The sequence below is a fragment of the Polyodon spathula genome, chromosome 10, assembly GCF_017654505.1.
Source record: "Polyodon spathula isolate WHYD16114869_AA chromosome 10, ASM1765450v1, whole genome shotgun sequence".
Taxonomy (NCBI): domain Eukaryota; kingdom Metazoa; phylum Chordata; class Actinopteri; order Acipenseriformes; family Polyodontidae; genus Polyodon; species Polyodon spathula.
In genome coordinates, this window is record NC_054543.1 from 31,936,315 (window position 1) to 31,954,729 (window position 18,415).

The 18,415-nt window shown below is 37.6% G+C and overlaps 1 protein-coding gene across 6 annotated transcripts in view; it reads right to left on the reverse strand.

Annotated features, from left to right (window-relative positions):
* LOC121322515 (cyclin-dependent kinase 15-like) overlaps positions 1-18,415 on the reverse strand; it is a 56,884-nt gene that overhangs the window by 19,956 nt on the left and 18,513 nt on the right. For all 6 annotated transcript variants that reach the window (XM_041262619.1, XM_041262617.1, XM_041262620.1 and 3 more), the window contains one exon: positions 3,606-3,654. In XM_041262619.1, the coding sequence (XP_041118553.1) occupies positions 3,606-3,654 (49 nt within the window). The remainder of the gene's footprint in view (positions 1-3,605; positions 3,655-18,415) is intronic.

Genomic DNA, 18,415 nt, shown 5'->3' on the forward strand with positions numbered 1-18,415 from the left:
TGCCCCCCCCATTTTCCTTTGCCATATCTTAGATGCCTCCTGGTTGCCTTCCATATAGCAACTCAAATGGGGAAAACCCTATGGACGACTGAGGTACTTCTCTTACAGCAAACATTAGATCGGGGAATCAATAAAGCTCAATCTTTACCATTGTTATTATTGACTTTTTGTAACATCATTTTATTAACCCTTTGAGTAGTACGAACGTACCGGTACGTTCACTGCTCTCTTGTCCCAGGAAATATGAATGTACTGGTACGTTCTGCAACTTTAAACTTAAATTACTGAGCCTACAAAATACCTGATAACATGATAATGTAACACTAGGTTTTATTAAAATTACTCGGTGAGAAAGAAGTATTTGAAATTATACTGAATTCAGATTCTGATTCAAATTCAAGTACATACAAATCTTCCACTGAATTGGATGTCAGCACGTGTGTCAGTGAAGACGTAAGTGAAGAATATTTACCATCAACATCAAGTGACAGATGTCCAGCGAAGAAGCGGTGCCAAGCTCTGCGTTGTTCCATGCTTCAAGGAGTATCGTACGCTGAAGCATTAGACACCCTCACTCCCTCCGCCCCCACCACCTGTTTACCCGGATATGATTTATTCTCTCTCTCTCTCTCTCTCTCTCTCTCTCTCTCTCTCTCTCTCTCTCTCTCTCTGTCTCATTCACCCTATTTTGTTAGGATGTGTTGTTGTGGTTGTTCCACCCCATTGTTTATTCTTTATTGCCTAGCTGTTAACCTTTCCCTATGACAAAATCAAAATCATATTTATTTGTTTTATTTATTTACGGGAAAAATGTTTGTATTTCATCAGTATTCATTACATATATACAAACATATACCTTTCAGCTTGTTTGTAAGCTGTACTTGTAATAATCAAGTGCATGCAGAAGACAGAAAAAAACCTCACTCCCGTAGGGCCGGCAGAGCATTTTAGAACTCACTAGTCAAAGGGTTAAACCATTCAACAAGACCGTCTGTTTGAGGATGGTAAACAGATGTACTATTGGTTTAATTCTCAACATAGCACACAGAAGAATGATTGATTATTTTGAGAAGAAAACAAACCTTACAGGCTTTTACACCTGCAGATCTTTGTGGTGTATTTTCTGTCCTTGCAATTGTCTGCCTGCAGGTCTTGCATTGTGTCATGAAATCTAATACCAAGTATTAGTAAGACTACTTTCTTTTGGCTATTCTGGTGCTGGCATAAAGTCTGACTGCACATCAGTACACAGCCACCTGGCACAATACTTTTAGACATTTTAATGTCATTTAGTGACATTTTAGACTTTTTTAAAAGCAATCTTGAAATTTTTTAGGTTGGGTTTAGAATACACTCAATAATGAAACAACAAAGAAGCACAGTTAAGGTGCACAGTAGACTATTATTATCCAAAGGCAGCAGTTGTCTCATTGTTGTTTACTGAGAATGTATACAGAACCCTAAGTTCATTGTGTTAACAAGCACAGGATTAATTTATGTTTGCGTAATGTATTTATACTGTATAATGTAGAATAAAGTCAGCAACCACCTTAAATCAATCACTCCTATTTAAGGGATTGCCATTGTTGGAAAAGATTGCAGAAATGCATCACACTTTCTCACACATTATTATTAAAAAAATACAATAATTAGCAACACTGCCACTGTTTTGTTGCCTCGCAACCCACTTTATAGCACAGGTTTTGCCAAACTGAATTTTAATTTAACAAAACCATAACACTTAATTAAATTTTTATGGCCTTATCCTGAATGTGATCTACTACTGTGATGTGTGTCTGTTAAATGGTTACCTGATACAGCACTGTACGAAATGACCAGCCTTATTTTTTTAGCTGTCAAAGCCACCTGGTTCTTCCTCAATTCTAGATTAAAAGTGTCGATGTAGAAACCTCTCCATCTCTCTCTACAGCATGTAAACACACACTGGCCACTTTATCAAGACTGTATGTCATAGACACGATGCCAGACAGTTTTGTGCCAGATTGTGGCACATTTCTCCAGGAGTATGGCCCGCAACTGGGTCAGTGAGGTGGATAGAGCATTTTGGCCATAGCGTTCAGCCCACAGTTCCTCAATTGGATTTAGATCAGGGGTAAGCTTGCATTGCTGAAGTCTTTCAACAGTCAGTCAAAGAAACAGTCTTTCAAATGACAAGGAGGTTTCCATTCATGAATTTTACAAATGCTATAAAGCAAACAATTTGTCTGTCCGGTTGTCAATTAAGCAACCCACCTTGTCTGTCTCCCTGCCAATATAGTCACATTATTATCCACTGACTGCCTTGTCTGCTTATCTTTATTGGAATTATCCCCCACTCTCCACATCTAAGTGCTCATATATGATTCCCTTCATTATACAGATTTATTTTTGGACAAAAGCAGCATTTGGCTTTGTTGGTTCGGGAAGTTGAGATCCGCACTCGTGTGGAATTTTGATTTGCATGCAGCAGTCCCTGGAGGACAAGAATGAACCAATTGTGTTCTCTGAAGTGTTAATAAGAATCCTCATATAGAGGACAGGTAAGGTCGGAATTCTTTTTCCTGGTGGCTCTGTCATTGAATCTCAGGAGAGAGTTACTCCGCGTCACACCAGTTAAGCAGTTTGCTGGTCCAGTAACTTAACTCAGTGCCAAATCTGGTAATGGAACGTGAGAGTTACATAGTTTTGCCAACAGAAGTAACTTTTTTTTGGGTGAGCTTAAAGGCGCCCCATTGTGAGGGGTTTGATGTCACTGCTATGGGCCTAAAGGACCAGTCGTTTTCACAAAGACCTCTCTGTTTCCATCTGCTTCTACTGTGGTTTGGGAGCTGTTCTGAAAACAGTGACTAAATGACAGATTTGTTCCATAGTGGGTCTGTGGTTTACCTTCTTGATCACAGAACCCTTTGGAGTCTGTGATATCTGGGCACACAGACACGTTCTGCAAAGATGAAGTGGTTACTGATGGCCAGAAAGGCTCAATGCAAAGTACTGCAGCGTAGAGCTCCTTGCATATTTTTCTTTTTAAAAGGGTATTATAATCCTGTGTTGAACATATCAGCTCCATAGTTAGGGTTAGGAGTAGGGTTAATTGTTTTCAGCATTTTTTTTTTTTAAACAGTATAACAAAACACCATTGGGACAATGGAGATCCCCTTTTTGCATTTACTTACTTTTTTGTTTTGCTTTGAATTAGCAAGGTCTGGTTTATGGTGAACCAGGGAGCACAGAAGGGTAATGTGGTAAATATCTGCTAAAGAATAATAGTCTTCTATAATGCTATACATTACTGTGGGACTCTGAGGCTTTACCCAGTATAACCCCATGCATCTACTGTATTAGTAAGGTTATTGGTAATTAGTTATTGGTAAGGCTGCCTAGAACCCTGTATGCAACTGCTGTTGAGCTCTTATGGCACATGCAAATAGTTGATTGTTGATAACAATGAATCACATTATTGATTCAGCAACACTATTTAAATTAGTTGCAAATATCAAGCCTACATTTTACATTGTTTGGGAAACACCAGGAGTAAATTAAAGGTTAGAGGTCATTTTACTGGACATGCCCATACCGGGTCATTTTGTTAAATACCGTTCACCTACCTTTTCCAGACATTTCGAAGTATTCTAGGCTGACAGGGCAGAAACCATTCTAGAAAGAAAGAAAATAAATATCTGAGTCTTAAAAATGTCCAACCGGTTAGACTGGCTGTCAGTTGCAGGTTGACACACTAAAGGCATGTTCTTAGACAGCACAAGGCCGCTTTGTTCCAGTTTTACCACAGAAGGAAAAAGGCGATGTCATTGAAATTCATACTTTTTAATGAAAGATAATTACTGTTTTCCAAGTCTTTTTTTTAATAACTTAAAGAAGCACACCTAGACTTCCCGTGTTACAGCGTTTCAAAGTGTAACTGTATGCCACAATGCACTTACTCATAAATGCCATGTACTGTAAATCTGAGGGCTGAAGATCGTCAAGCTCAAGCTCTGTGAAGTCTAAGTGAATTCTGGGGCTGAGTGTGAATGTTTAGATACTTGTCAAGTTGAGCTGCTGCAGGTCTGGGAATGCCTCTTGGAGGTTATTTTCGCTCCAAGCCAAACAAACAAACCTTTTAAAAAGGGTGACTTCTTTAATCTGATATGGGTAATTTTATAATAAAGTCACTACAAGCCTAAGCTTTTCTCTCTAATGCATGGCATATTTGAGATTCATTTTTTTCAGAGTTTTTTAGACATGACACTCCATTGAGGACCTCCCCATCTGATTAATCTGACTTGTGACTAATGAGACTTAATGTCTTTCACTTTAATTTACTAGAAAAGAATTCACACCAGTGGAGGAAAACACCCTAAAATGCACCAACAAACAAACATGCAATGTATTTTATGACTGATAAACATGAAACTTTACAAGATAGAAGCTGTACTGCGTTCATGTAGTATTTAGTATATAGAACAAGAAATATATAGGGGTTATTTAATGAATCATCAATATGTACCAAGAATACTCCCATGACTGAGCCGACAAGATGGTATTGTGCTGCTTACATTATTATAGAAAAATAGCCTTGTGTGTTATGCTTCCTAAATACTGATGCTGTTATGTTCATCGACTGTTAGAATCAAGTAGTTTCACAATCGGACAATGTCTCTCAGCCTCGCAGTAAAACAAATTGGAATGTTATGATGAAACAGTTAAAAGCAGTTCTGCTTCTTTTTAGTTATGCCATGTGGCAATACAGAGAATAATGCAATGGTTTTTTTTTTTTTAAAGGGGAATTTCTCAATTGTGGTATAAGAAAAATGTATTCAGTGCCAGAAATGTCTACACTTGTATGATACCCTTACAAAAATGTATCATGTTTACTACTATTTATAAAGGAACAATACTAGTAAAAAACAAAGTGGTCTGCAACTTGCTGTATTGTTGTTAATGGTAGTACATGAATGGTATTTCTTGTTTTAATTATATACCATTAGAATAGCACTTAGCACTTTCTTCCCATTGAAAATATACAGACCATTACTATGGCTTACTATTCAATGCTTACCATTCATGGTTCAGTGGTTTCCATTGGAATATCTTTGTAACAGAGGAGACAGTCTCCATTAGCAGTATAAAACCTAGCAACTTAGTTTGTGAAAAAGGTGAGTGATCCCCTATGTGGTCACATCGGGGAAAACACAAGGAGGGAATAATGTTGCATTAGCAAGGAATGTAGAGCTCCTTAGCAGACTTGAGCCCACAATGACTCAGGGAACACAGCAGAAACCAGAGGCAGGGCTAAATAGATGAGTGTAATTAAATAATCCAGTATTTAATGTTGTTAACAAAGTGGTGTGTTCAGAGTATGTCTACTTTTAAGTTTAATTGAACTGAGCCATGGAAACCAATAGCAGGTTAACTTTCAGCTACAGAGCACATTCTGATACAGTACATTGCCATGTAGGCGAGAAATGTTCTATTTACTACATTATTACACATGCTAGCACACTGTGAATATAATGAATCACTATATAATTAATCAAATATAAATAAAACAACAACACTCTTTACATCTGAATCACACTGTGTATAATCACTCTAAATAAAATCACTATGATTTTACAACAGGGATGCTTTACTGAAGTGACCAATCAGTTTAATAACTTCTGTTTTTGACATTTAATAAGTAGATTTTAATAACAGCCTTTTATTTATTATTATATATCAACTAACCAGTAACAAAAAAGCATGACTTTTGTTAATAAGTTACAAAGCCAGTTATTAACAGTGCATAAAAAATCTTGACCAAATATTTATTTATGCTGTAGAAATTGGGCTATATTGGGTGAAACATCTACAAATAAGAACGTCAACAAAACGAAATAAATAGGGTTAATTAAATATCATATTCACATGCAGAATTTACAACATTTTCCCTTAAATACTGTATGTCCTACCCTGGCCTGAAAAACCTGACTTTAATCATAATTAAATCGTGTTAAATATTTCAATACAAGCACATCATGTTTAACTATGCTTTATGAAAAACGGACTTCAAGCTGTAATAGGTCCCTAAAGGAATTTGAGTTGCTGAAGTGCTGATATGTAATATCTAATTCTTTATATTTGAGAGGGTTCAGGCCCCTGTCTTCCACATCCCTTCTACCTCCTCCATAATGATCTCACAGCATTTTGTTCTTGTGACATACAGAACTCAAGAAGGCATTTTAACATATTTCTGTTATAATATTGCAGTTAAACTATTCTGTTTCATACAAACACTAACTGGATTCAAAAACTACAAAATAAAGGAGGCTATGGTGTAGCAGATTAATGCACTTCATCCTGATTCGAAAATATTCAGTTAATTGACGACTGAAGTATATATTTTGCACTGTAGATCTGAAATATATATTTAAATATATCTATTTATATATGCATAAAATATATGCTACAATATAATTCGATATATATATTTAAATATATTTGACAATATATTTCAGTTTTTTTTTTTTAAATGGGAAACACACAATTATGATGTTCTGTATGTTCACTACACCAAGTTAGGTGAAGTTGAAAAAAAAAACAGTCTTTAAATAACTAATAAGTAGGGCTATGATTTGGCACAGTGATTTTTTTTAGTACATTTCACGGGTTCACAAACCCTAGAATTCATGGAAAGGTCACCCAGTAATGTAGCTTTAACAACATCAACATATACAAGAGTTTTTAAATAGTACACCGAAGCCAATAATATAAAAACTATTGACTTTGACTGCTAGCAAGTTTAAATGTTACTTTAGAGTACACAACTTAAAGGTCCTTCGCACCAATGTAACATTTTGTTTGTTTGTTAGTTTTTCAAATGTTGTATGATGCAGTGTTCACACCGTCCGTGTAGCGAAACAGACGTTGTCTTAAATAAACTGAGTTCCTATTTCTCTGTGAGCGTCCGGCGTAAATGTACATATATGTACAAAGTCAGCATGTCAAATAATTGTTTTTATTACTGTGTTCAAAATGAAACGGTATATATGTTTTCTTCAATAATAAAAACAAGACGTTTAAATTAGTTGTTTCTCAGTAGCCTACAGAGCACACAAAAAACAGAGAACTGAAAAGTCAAATCACACAGGCAGGCACCGTGCCCAAGAAACAGGGCAGCACAAAGATCAGAAATAAAGATGACAAAACAGATAAACCTCTCATTTTAGCTACAGTTTGCAGGAAATAAAAAAAAAAAGATGTTCAACGGCAGTCTGAAGTATTTTGTTTAGCAATGTTTAGTTTTACAGAAAGTGAGGATTTGTTTTCAACAGACTACTTGGGTACACTACATTGTATGAAACAAAGTTTCAAGAAAAGCAAGAATTCATGTTTTTTTGAAGACGCACATGTTCATGCTTGCTCAGCTACAAAATCTCATTCGCTGACCTACACGGCTACACGTAAATGCTGCATGCATACACAACCAAACAATTACAGATACTTGCAGATTTGTATTTTCAGTGCATGACATACATTTTAAAGGAAATAAAGGCAGTGCCAAACCAAATGTGTTTTTACATCGATTTCCTAGATTTCACTGACTTTTGTTCAAATTCACAATTTCCGTCACCTCTGTGACAAAATCGTAGCCTTACTAATGAGGGAAACTCTTGAGAATAGGGCTGGTATTGAGTTTACCCACCTTGGTCTATGTGAAAGTTCTCTATTTATCCTACTGTAACCTATGTGGAATGTTCTGTTTACTGTGTTCGGTGTGGAATGTATTCTAGTTATCCCACTGTGCTTTATGTGAAAGTATTCTGTTTAGCCTACTGTCTCTGAGGAATCTCTTCTGTTTATCCCCAATACACGTGACACTAGACTCTGGTTCATTGCTTCTTTAAACAATGACAGTTTCCAAGGGCGGGCATCATTATGAAGCAGCAGTTTCTAATTGGAACGAGGTGCTAGGATTGACCCATCATGACATCTGGTTAACCTAGTGGTGGTGTCACCGAACTTTACACTATAAACATGCACACACTAATTATTACACTGATCTGAAACATATGAAATGGATTCATCATATTATTTATAATAAAGAACTAAAGCACGGCGACAGAATGCCGACGATAATCTAATGTTTGTGAACTTATGAAGCACAGAGAATGTTTATTGTTCTTTTCCGGTCTCTAAAAGTTTGGCTTTTCAAGTCAGTTTAATCAAAGAAACAGTGACAGGATGACTACAGAACCATGTCAGGCTGTACATATATAAGATGCACACTTTTATAAAACACTGTTACTGCAGACTTACAGGATGATAACTAACCATTAACCACTGGGATGACTCAAAATGACCCGCACATGAGTTTAAAAACCTGTTATTTCCTTCTATTTTATTCAGTTGATAGAGTTGCTCTATTGATACCACTCTCTGTGATAACTTAAAAATGGCCAAATTCTTGTCTGTTGCTGTTATTTACCTCATTTAAAGATTGTGCAGTACAGATTGGTATTTCTTGCCCTTAGAACTGTAATGCACACCTGTCAACCGGTGCCATGCAGAGTGGTAGCCAGCCAGCACATTTTATGTACTTTTTCATTATTATCATTCAATGTTGTGGATTTAGTGCTCATAGTAAAGGAAGGACAATGGTACTGGCTACAGTACAGCATGGTGCAGGTAGGTGCCCCAAACCTCACCTGAACAATATGAGCCTGCCGATTGTGTGTGGTGGTTTTGGAATGTTGAGATTTAAACATAGGTGAAAGGTAAGAGAAGCTGGTGCATTAGCCCGCTGCACCACCTAGCAACCCAAATTCTCAGGAATAACATCTCAAAAGCTTGTATTTTAATGGGTTTTCTAGTGATAACAGTAAAACACCAGCCACAAATGTATACTGCATACCAAACAAGTATCATAAAAATATATTGCTATGGCACAGGAATTCATATGGGCTTTCTGCCCATTGTTTTTACAGTCTCAGTAACTGTAGAACTGATAACAAGCAGGACAAGATGGAGCCCTGTGTGAGACGTAAATTGTAAATGTCCAATGGAATGCACCAATACAAATGAAACCTAGAGCCTACAAATGTACATTTCTTGCCTTCAGTGATGCAAAGTCATTGATGACATGGTCATAGTTCAGAGAGTTCATAGTTCATAGTTCATGGTCATAGTTGCAAATTCAGAGGATATAATGGCTAGATTGGAGGTTCAGAGATCATTTTTAATCAATTTCAGCTTACTGAAACTACACTCACATGAAGCAACAATAACAGGTAGTGTGAGAAAGATGCGAAGTGCAATTTCAATGTTGGGATAGATGTCTTTAGTTGTAAAAGGTCTATTGGGCTTGCTTTGGCTAAGTTTGACGTCAATGAATCCGTCTGGAATTTGAAGCTCTACTTCTGAAAAAAAAATACACTGCATGAAAATAATTTGGATATTTCAATGCAAGATCAGCTGCACATTTCTTGAGATGTTCCAAAGATACAGATGACAGAGAATTCCCACTAAGAAATTCAAAGTCAGATGACAACTCAAAACACCACTTCATTTGGGTAAGAATGCTGTCAAACACAGAGCTGCATTGCCTTCCAAAAGCATCTTCAGGTATTAGCAGATGACCTTCATCTTCAGCCATTTTTGAGACCATACGCTTCACCTTTCACTTCCTTTTCTCAGGGAAGCCTGGTTTGATGCCAAGATTCCAAGCTGTTTTCTTTGCGCTCTTCAGTATGTCTCCTACTACCCTGTCACACAAAGCTATGATGGACGCCACCAATCCTTTCAGCATTTTTGTTGCTCCATCAATGGAACGGTTTTGAATTTGCAGACTGCAGTTCACTCTATCAATCAAGGTAATTATCTTACACCACAGATCAACCAGGCAGAGGAATTAAAAATCAATTTGTTTGAGAAGGTTTCAGCATTCAGACTTGGGTCATTGGAAATCTCTTCCAAAACGTGGTGAAAGTCTTCAATTTGCTGATGTGGGGTAACTGCCTGTTTCTCGGGGGACCATCAAGTTCCACAATGCCCTTTCACAGTGGTTTTCAACACTGCCATAACTTTCTCCCATCTCGTTGTTGAGACTGAGAACTATGAAGATTCTTTGGCGTATACCACAGAACGTAACCATGATTGTGGACACTTCAGCTGCATCCAACCAGATTGAGAGTGTGGGCTGCACATGGCACAAACCTTGCCAAATCCTTCAGTAGGCTAATATGTGCTTGCACTCCGTTGTACTTGCCTGCCATACTGGCACTGTTGTCGTAACCTTGTCCTCTGCAATTTTCTATTTGTAAGCCATTGTATTTCAGTTTTTCTGTGCTCTCCATGGCAAGTCCCTGGCCTGTTTTTGTGTGACTTTCAATGAAATCAATGAAACTTTCTTTGATCCTTCCATTCTATATCCTAACATACCTAATGATTTCGCTCATTTGTTCCCTGTGGGACACATCAGGAGTACAATCAAAGAAAATAGAGTAATATTTGGCTTATTTTACCCTAGAGGTGATTTCTCGCTTCACATGGCCTCCAGTAATCACAATAGCTTCGTGACAAGTAAGTTGTTGACATTTTGTTTGCTTTGATGTCTTCAATGTGTTCTGCAAGTTGAGGATGATAGTGGCTGATTAGCTCTACTGTGCTTAAGAATATTCCACAGTTAGGCTCACCAGTGACGTCAGTGGTACCTCTCAGAGTAAGGTTATTCTTTGCACAGAACATGATAGCATCAACCACTACCTTGAGAATGATTCACCACTTCTTTTTCATCACTGTTATAGCTTTCTGGAGCTCATTGTCGATGGTTTTTCCTTCTTTCAAGCATTTTTCAAGGTCTCCCGTCATGTTGTTTTTCTTTTGAATTGTTTTTGCACAAAAAAATAAAAATAATAATAATTAAAAAAAACAAACAATAAAAAAACACTTTTTGTTCATCAGCCAATTGGCGCCCCCCCCTCAGGTCAGCGCCCAGTGTGGCCGCACTGCTTGCAGCCCCCTTGGTATGGCCCTACTTGCTGTTAATGAGAAGAATTCCAGTTGGGCTCTCGAGGGAGGATAATTGTTACTGGATACTGTGCACTGGATTGGAGTAACTGTTTCAGCAGGTACACATTTACAAAGAGGCCCATTTCCTATGCCTTGATCTGCTGTTTTAAGAGTTGACAAGCACCATCCGAGACACCCCTACAATCTCAGGCCATCATAATTATCCATGCCACAACCACTTACATTATGCTTAGTATCTACAGATAACATTGGGTATTTTCAAAGAATCGAAACAGTCAGCAATAAAAACCCTGCTGTGGAATAGATCATTCAAATAGAAGCCTTTGTATTTCAAGACTCTTAATAGTCCATGGAGGTCCTTTGATGTACCTGTTGCAGAAATATTCATCTCTGTTTATCTAATCATATACAGCAGAACTTTAATTCAAGTTTCTGGCATTACGTTGTTCTTGAAGCTATCCCGCATGCATTGTCTTGCCCCACATTTTATAATATTAAAACCCGGGATTTATTTTGTGCTCTGGGAAGGCAGACCACAGAACACCAACCCTGAAACCGTGCTAGCCAGGGAACATCGACTCTCTATAGATGTGTCTCCATCACTGCCATTCTGTGTGTATGTCTGTAAGGGGGGAGTGGGAGTGAGATCCAACTGGCAGTAAATAAACGGCATTGCTAGCCGAGCGGGTTCTTTAAGCTGGTCTGCCAGACGTCTCCATTAGACGTCAAATATATAAACACCCACATACCCACATGGCCAGGTGGATCACAAGCCCTGAATCTCACATAATGGGCAGCAATACCTTTAAAAGCCTAGCCAGCCATCACACGATGCCTGGGGTGTTAGCAGTTCTGGCATATCCAGGAAATATTCTTAGTAAGAGTCAGAAGACCTGGGCTCCAGGCCAAAGTTGAATGTGTGCTACTTTAAAAGCCAAACATTCCTTCCAAATGCGTTCTTCTCCTTCTCAAAATGAGTTCCAGATTCCACTGCTTATAATGTCTCCTGTAAAAGTTGCCTAAGCCCCCCTTTCACCCCCTCCAAAAAAGTCTGACCACCCCACACACTAAACAGTTATATAACCTTGCACATAGTATTGACCAACATCCTGTTTTGCAAAAGTATGGAAAATGTTACTCCCAGTATTATAATGAAAAGTGACAAAAAAACTAATGGTTTCTGTAGCTCACACTAAAGGTAATTGGTATTGTCTTTGTAGAGAGCCCATCTTGATTATAGGCCAGAATTTCAAAGCTTTTGTTCCCACACTGGGCACAACTTTTATATTCTAAAAAGGAAAAACAAACTATTGATGCTACGGACCTAAAAAAAAAATAAAATAAAACTAGATTCAATCAAAACATTTAACTCTCGTTATTTACCTGCTCAATGATTGCTTGAAAAAGTTTCTTCTAGAGACAGCAAAGGTATCAACACCTTGTATTCATTTCAATGTTATTCTCCTTTGAGTAGCAAGAAATATTGTTTTGATTAACACTGTGTTTGATGCATCACGTTCTTGGTCAATAGCCCAGAATGCTGGATCTAGTTGAAAGGTTTGGTGAAAGCAGTATTGATCTAAGGGAGAAGAGAAGGCCAAAGAGTGACATCCCCCAGGCTTGAACATGCTATGGCTTCTAGAAACTAGAGGTCATACCAAATTTTAATAAAGAAATGCTGAACAGCGTAGTTCCCCACCCAGCCCAATCCAGACAACAGCCATGCTGAGCCATCAGGGAGGCCGCAAATAGGCTGATCCTTGAAGACTTCAGCCATCAACACAGAGTCAATAGCAAATCCACATTACCTGGAGGAAAAGTGCTGAAAGCTCATATATTACAGCAAAGCGATGTCTTGGTTGGTCCCCACTACTATTATGTAATTTTATCTTAGTGAAAGCCAAGTCCAATGTCAGCATGATATAAATTAGAGCTACTATCATACAATAAAAATCAGCAATGATGAAGACTTTTTGTTACTGTATTATTGTTTATTTGTATTTTGGACTTGATTTTTGGACAAAAAAAACAAAAAAAACAAAAAACAAAACAAAACTAGAACTAAACTTTGTATTGTGGTTGAAAGCTAATTAAGTATTTAAAGATCTAGTAGCAGCACAATTCGACAGCTAAATGATTGATTGTTTGGAAAGTGTCCCTCTGTGTCTGGAAGCTGTGTTAATAGCAGAAAAATAGCACCGGTCCTAACCGCCACTAAGTTTTTGATTTGAATCCAACCCTTCGCTGCATGTAGGGACTCTTATCCCTCCAGTTGTGAATTTGGCTACATCTGTCATACTGCCTCAAAACATAATGTTTGTGTACATAATCAGACCAAGGAAACACCAAACATGGCCGCATTCTGGTTGTCTGTGTTTATGTTCATTACCCCAAGTTTGGAAAAAAGTCCTAACATGACACGATGAAAAAATTGTAATTAAAATGTTTAGTAGGAACCTTCTGTCAGGTTAAATAGACTCGAAACATAATAGGACCAAGTTAGTGGTTTATTTATCTCTTTCAAATGTTAAACAGTGCTAACATTGCACAGATGCAGAAGCTTTGTAAATTTGGCATGTACTTAAAATATTCTAACTGCGTGTAATAAATGTATTTATTTCTCTTATGCAAGAATATTTTTTTTCTTAAATAGATTTTTCTGTCTAGAATGGAACTTGGACATCTTTATCCACAGCAATAAATTACACCATAAAGGTCATCATATCAACAGTACAAGAATATAAAGGGGATCTGTCTCTCTGTTTAAAAGAGTCCAGGTTTTCCAGAGAGACTCAAAGCTTAGTTTACTTGTTTTAATTATTGAATGGGGTGAATTAGTTAGTTTTTTTGTTTCTAAAGGCCTTTTTCTCTTCTTTTTTGTTTTGTTGTGTTTTGTACGGGCAAGTCTCAGCATCCCCAGTATGTTTTGCTCAATCAGACCACCCTCTCCCAACACTGAAACTCCAGTCCCAGTGCTTTCAAATGCAGGAGATTCCAAATCAGTATTCTCAGTCGATTTGAACCAGAACAAGACAGACTGAGCAACAGAACATGTGTTGTTACGGGATGGCCCATGGCTTCCCTCTTTCCTAATTCTGACAGAATGTAACTACTGCACATCATTTTAAATAACCTGTCCTTCCTCCAGTCTGCACTAAACAATTTCACCTGTCACTGGAATAAGGCTAGACATGAATTGACCTACACTTCCCTGGAGGTCACATTTAATGACCAGAGCAGATGCTGGAACACCCAAAACATGTTTTTAATGGCTTGTTCAGACAAGTAATGGCCAGAGATGGCAGGAGTGGCTGACATGACAAGTCTGAGAAGGTCCTAGGCAGTAAAAATGCAGCCTGACACTCCCCAGGTTAATAATGTACCCGTCCAGGTCCATCTGAGATTAGCACAGTATAATTCAGACATTAATGTGTGTTTACCACGGTTTTATTGGGGCACAGTCATTCTGAAGTTTTAACTCCCATGCTTATACTATGTTTTTGCCATGGCTTATCATAGTCAATTGTTTTTACCAAACCATATTTCTCAGTTATTTACAGCACATTAACTATGTGCAGGAATCAAAAAGAAACCAAAAGTAAATATGGACTATTTGTAAACTACATGGGACAACACACCTTCCAGGTGACACATAGAATTTTGGATTTGATGGATATACTTACAGGTACATTAACTGCACGCAGTTACACTGTATTTATTAATATTTACTACATGCACTTCTCACACAAGACATTGCTTGTTGCTGTAACAAAGACTTTTTATTGAAGGTTCAAAGCTTACTAAAAATCTTCAGCCCAAAAAGGGTTACCAGCTTGTTCTTACACATTTAAGCTATCCTACCTTGTATACACACCTTCATGCACAAACCTAAGCAGTGCCTGACCAGTGTTCTGGACGACAGATGCTGTTGTGTTTAAAGCTATCATTTTCTGCCCTCTGTTGGCCATAAATATAAAGCATGGGAAAAAATGCAAACTGCAGAAATAAATAACTGACACTAATGAACAGCTGTGTCAAGTTTCAACTGTAAGGTACGTCTGATATACAGAATTACAGACATATGACTATGGTTGCTCTAGGGATGTTTACCATGCAGGCATATGCACATTTATAAACTGTTGAAATTAGTTCTGAAGCCTACAATGTTGTGAACTGAATTGCACGCCTTAGTTGAGAGAGGTTGTATTTCCCTTTGCAAAGCACCCTCTGTTTGGCCCTCCAAAATTTAGGAAAAGAAATAGGAATATTTGAATTGACATTATCAAGATGTTTTTGTAATGTTTCTGTCTTATTATTTTGCAGAGCTCTGACACTTCATTACTTCAGATCTGTTTTGTAGGATTGTATTAATGGTGGAATCCAAGGTAAGGACATGGATGCTTTCGTTAGGAAAACACACGTTTGCACAACAAGGCATTGTGTGCTGTTTCTATACATTTTTTTGGATGGCTGTTTGGAGGTGTATTTCTATGAATGGCTACGACTCTTACCACTTCTGAACGGCTTGTTTGATTGATTTGAAAATGCATATCCATCTGAATAGTGACGTTTGAGCAATTGTAGATATAACAAAGCATTGCCCCCAAAACACTATCATCCACTATGAGCATAGTCCTTTGTAAGCGCACATTGGCATGATTTGCAAACATACATAGTTTTAAAAACTGTTTTTAATACATGGTGACTAAAATGGGTAACATTAATTGTCTCTAATTACTGTGTATTTACATAGTAGTTACTTAGTAAATACATCTGTACTTACACATAAAACAATGCTATTATCCATAGTTACAATGTAGTTAATGTGGAAATCTTTTGCAAGATACAGGTAAGTGCACAATTGTATCAGAACAGGGCTAGGGTTAGTACACATGTATTTACTACATAACTACTATGTAAATACACAGTGGCTAGAGACCATGAACGTGCACATTACTTGAGTTATACTTTTCTCCTCTGTATCCATGTCCTGTTTTTAGTTTTGTATATTCAGCTGGCAAAATCCAAACACATGTGAGTGATGTTGAGAGCTGAATCCGGAGAATTACTTTCCTAAGATCAGGCTTTAAATATGCTTAGCAGTGCAGTGTTGTTGTTTAGCATTGGATTTTATGAATGCAAAGAGATTTCAAAAATATCATATTCCCATTCACCACTCAAGTCTTGTTTTGGAGACTCTAAAATCCAACACCCATCTGCCTAATACTGCCTTGATTTGCACTTCAAGACAGTTATTAAACTATCACTATATTTGTAATGAACTGCTGATTGAGTAAACCTAATTTAAGAGGTTGAGATTGCATCACATGGAGATTTAAATGGAGAATTAACATTGAAAGATAACAACAGTACCCCCATTCATCAATAGTCCACAAATCATCCTAGGCATACAAATTAAACTCAGAAAGATTTTCACAGATTCCAGAGAAGTATTTAAATGGTGTTGTGCAAAAAAGAGGACTCTAAAAACAGTGTTCAGTGTTTCTTTAATTTTTACAGGCAAGTCAACTGACATTAGATGCCTTGAAAAACGCTTCAAGGGTAAACTGCTGTGTGAGTTTAAAATGAAGGCTCAGTGCCAATCTTTTTCTAAAAATAAAAGGCTATAATAAAACCTATATAGACTCTGCTGTAGCCAATAGTGGTCCATTCCCTTATAACCCACTCTGCTGGCAATATCTTTCTAACGCAGCTTTCTGTGTTATTACTTTGCAAGTGTGATTTGCTGCAGTAGCATTGATGCTTTAAATCTGTCATATATTTTATGAGGGACTGTTTGGAGCAAGAAAATCAATGGTATTGCTCATTTCATATGTTAGTGGAGACATCAATTAAATCACACTGGGGGAAAAGGGACACTCAGCACATCCCATCAAAGCTGTGCCAGTGGACAACATTGCACCCTCGAAACACACCCATTAATTTACCAAACCAAAAATAAACAACTCACATATTTAATTAGGAGCTTGGGAGTAGTTTGTAGCTGTTTCTTATTCGTTTTGGAATTGTAAATAGTGACTAATGACAGTTTACAGAAATATCTCTTTGAGAATCTCGCCCATAATTTCAAACTAAGTTGGTTATGTTTCACCTAACCCAATGGTTCTCAATCCTGGTCCTTGGGGACCACTGCCCTGCTGGTTTTTGTTCCAGCCAAGTGCTCAATTACATAATTGAAGCCTTAATTGAACTGACAATTTGCCTAATCTGAGATTTTTAATTGTTTTAAACAGATGGAGTTTCAGTTTAGGTATAAAATTGTATAAGGAGAGAGAGAGAGAGAGAGAGAGAGAGAGAGAGAGAGAGAGAGAGAGAGAGAGAGAGAAAGAACCAGGTTAAAGACTGGGGTTAGGACCAACTGAGCCAAAGTTTTTTTTTTTAACTTGCATTCAATATGAAATAGAGTGACCAGTAAATGTGTGTATATTTAAAATAAAACAAAACCAAATAAAAACGCGACTTTGACTCTGATACACATACTGTGCAGGCCATTGTGGAAAAGCAGCACACATTGCCAGTGCTTGTGCTACTGACACTGATGAGGGCTTTAGCTACAATGTTTGTGTCTTATAGTTTTGTCTCTTGTGCTATCCCAGCTCTAAAGAGAGAATACTTTAGCCAGATCAGCACTTTTCACAAGCGCACAAAAAAAAAAATGATCACAAACAAAAATAGAGAAGAAAAAAACTTTGAAATCTATGAAGTTCAGGACGAAAGGCCAAAGATTTGTCCTTGTCCTGAAGCTGATTAGTGACTATGGAGAATGCCTCCTTTGCTAATTGTCATCAGAAAAGGGGAGAACTGAATTGAAAACAGCTTGGCCATTGTGTCACAGACGCGGGGAACCCACATTTGCGTGTGAAAAGAGAGGGAGGGAGGAAGGGGGGCACCACTATGACTCTGAATAGAAAAAGCTGCAGATTTAGCCTGGGTCAAAGACCAACACCCACATCTTTGCAGAGGCAGTTTAATATGCTCAGATAAACCCTAGCAGACTGGTTGTATGAAAGGGGATTTAGTAGCCTTGTTCTGCTGTGCTGCATCCCTTCACAATATCTGATTTATTAAACACGAGAGATAGACATTTGCCTTGGGGAACTACCATAGTTTAGTGGTTAGAGACGTGGACATCAGCCAGGAGATGCAGGCTTTGAATTTAAGAGACTGGCTGTCACTGTGTGATACTGGGTTGGGCAATGACAGCCGTCAGCTAAATCTACAGTATCTTTAAAACAAGGACCTTGTTTTAAACAAACAAAATGTAATGCCAGTACTGTTCTGAAAAAAATAAAGCATATTTAAATTACTTAAAGGGAGACTTAGCTAATAAAACCCTCTGGTCACACATTTCCCTTCTTCAAATAAACACTTTAGCCACAGGATGCCA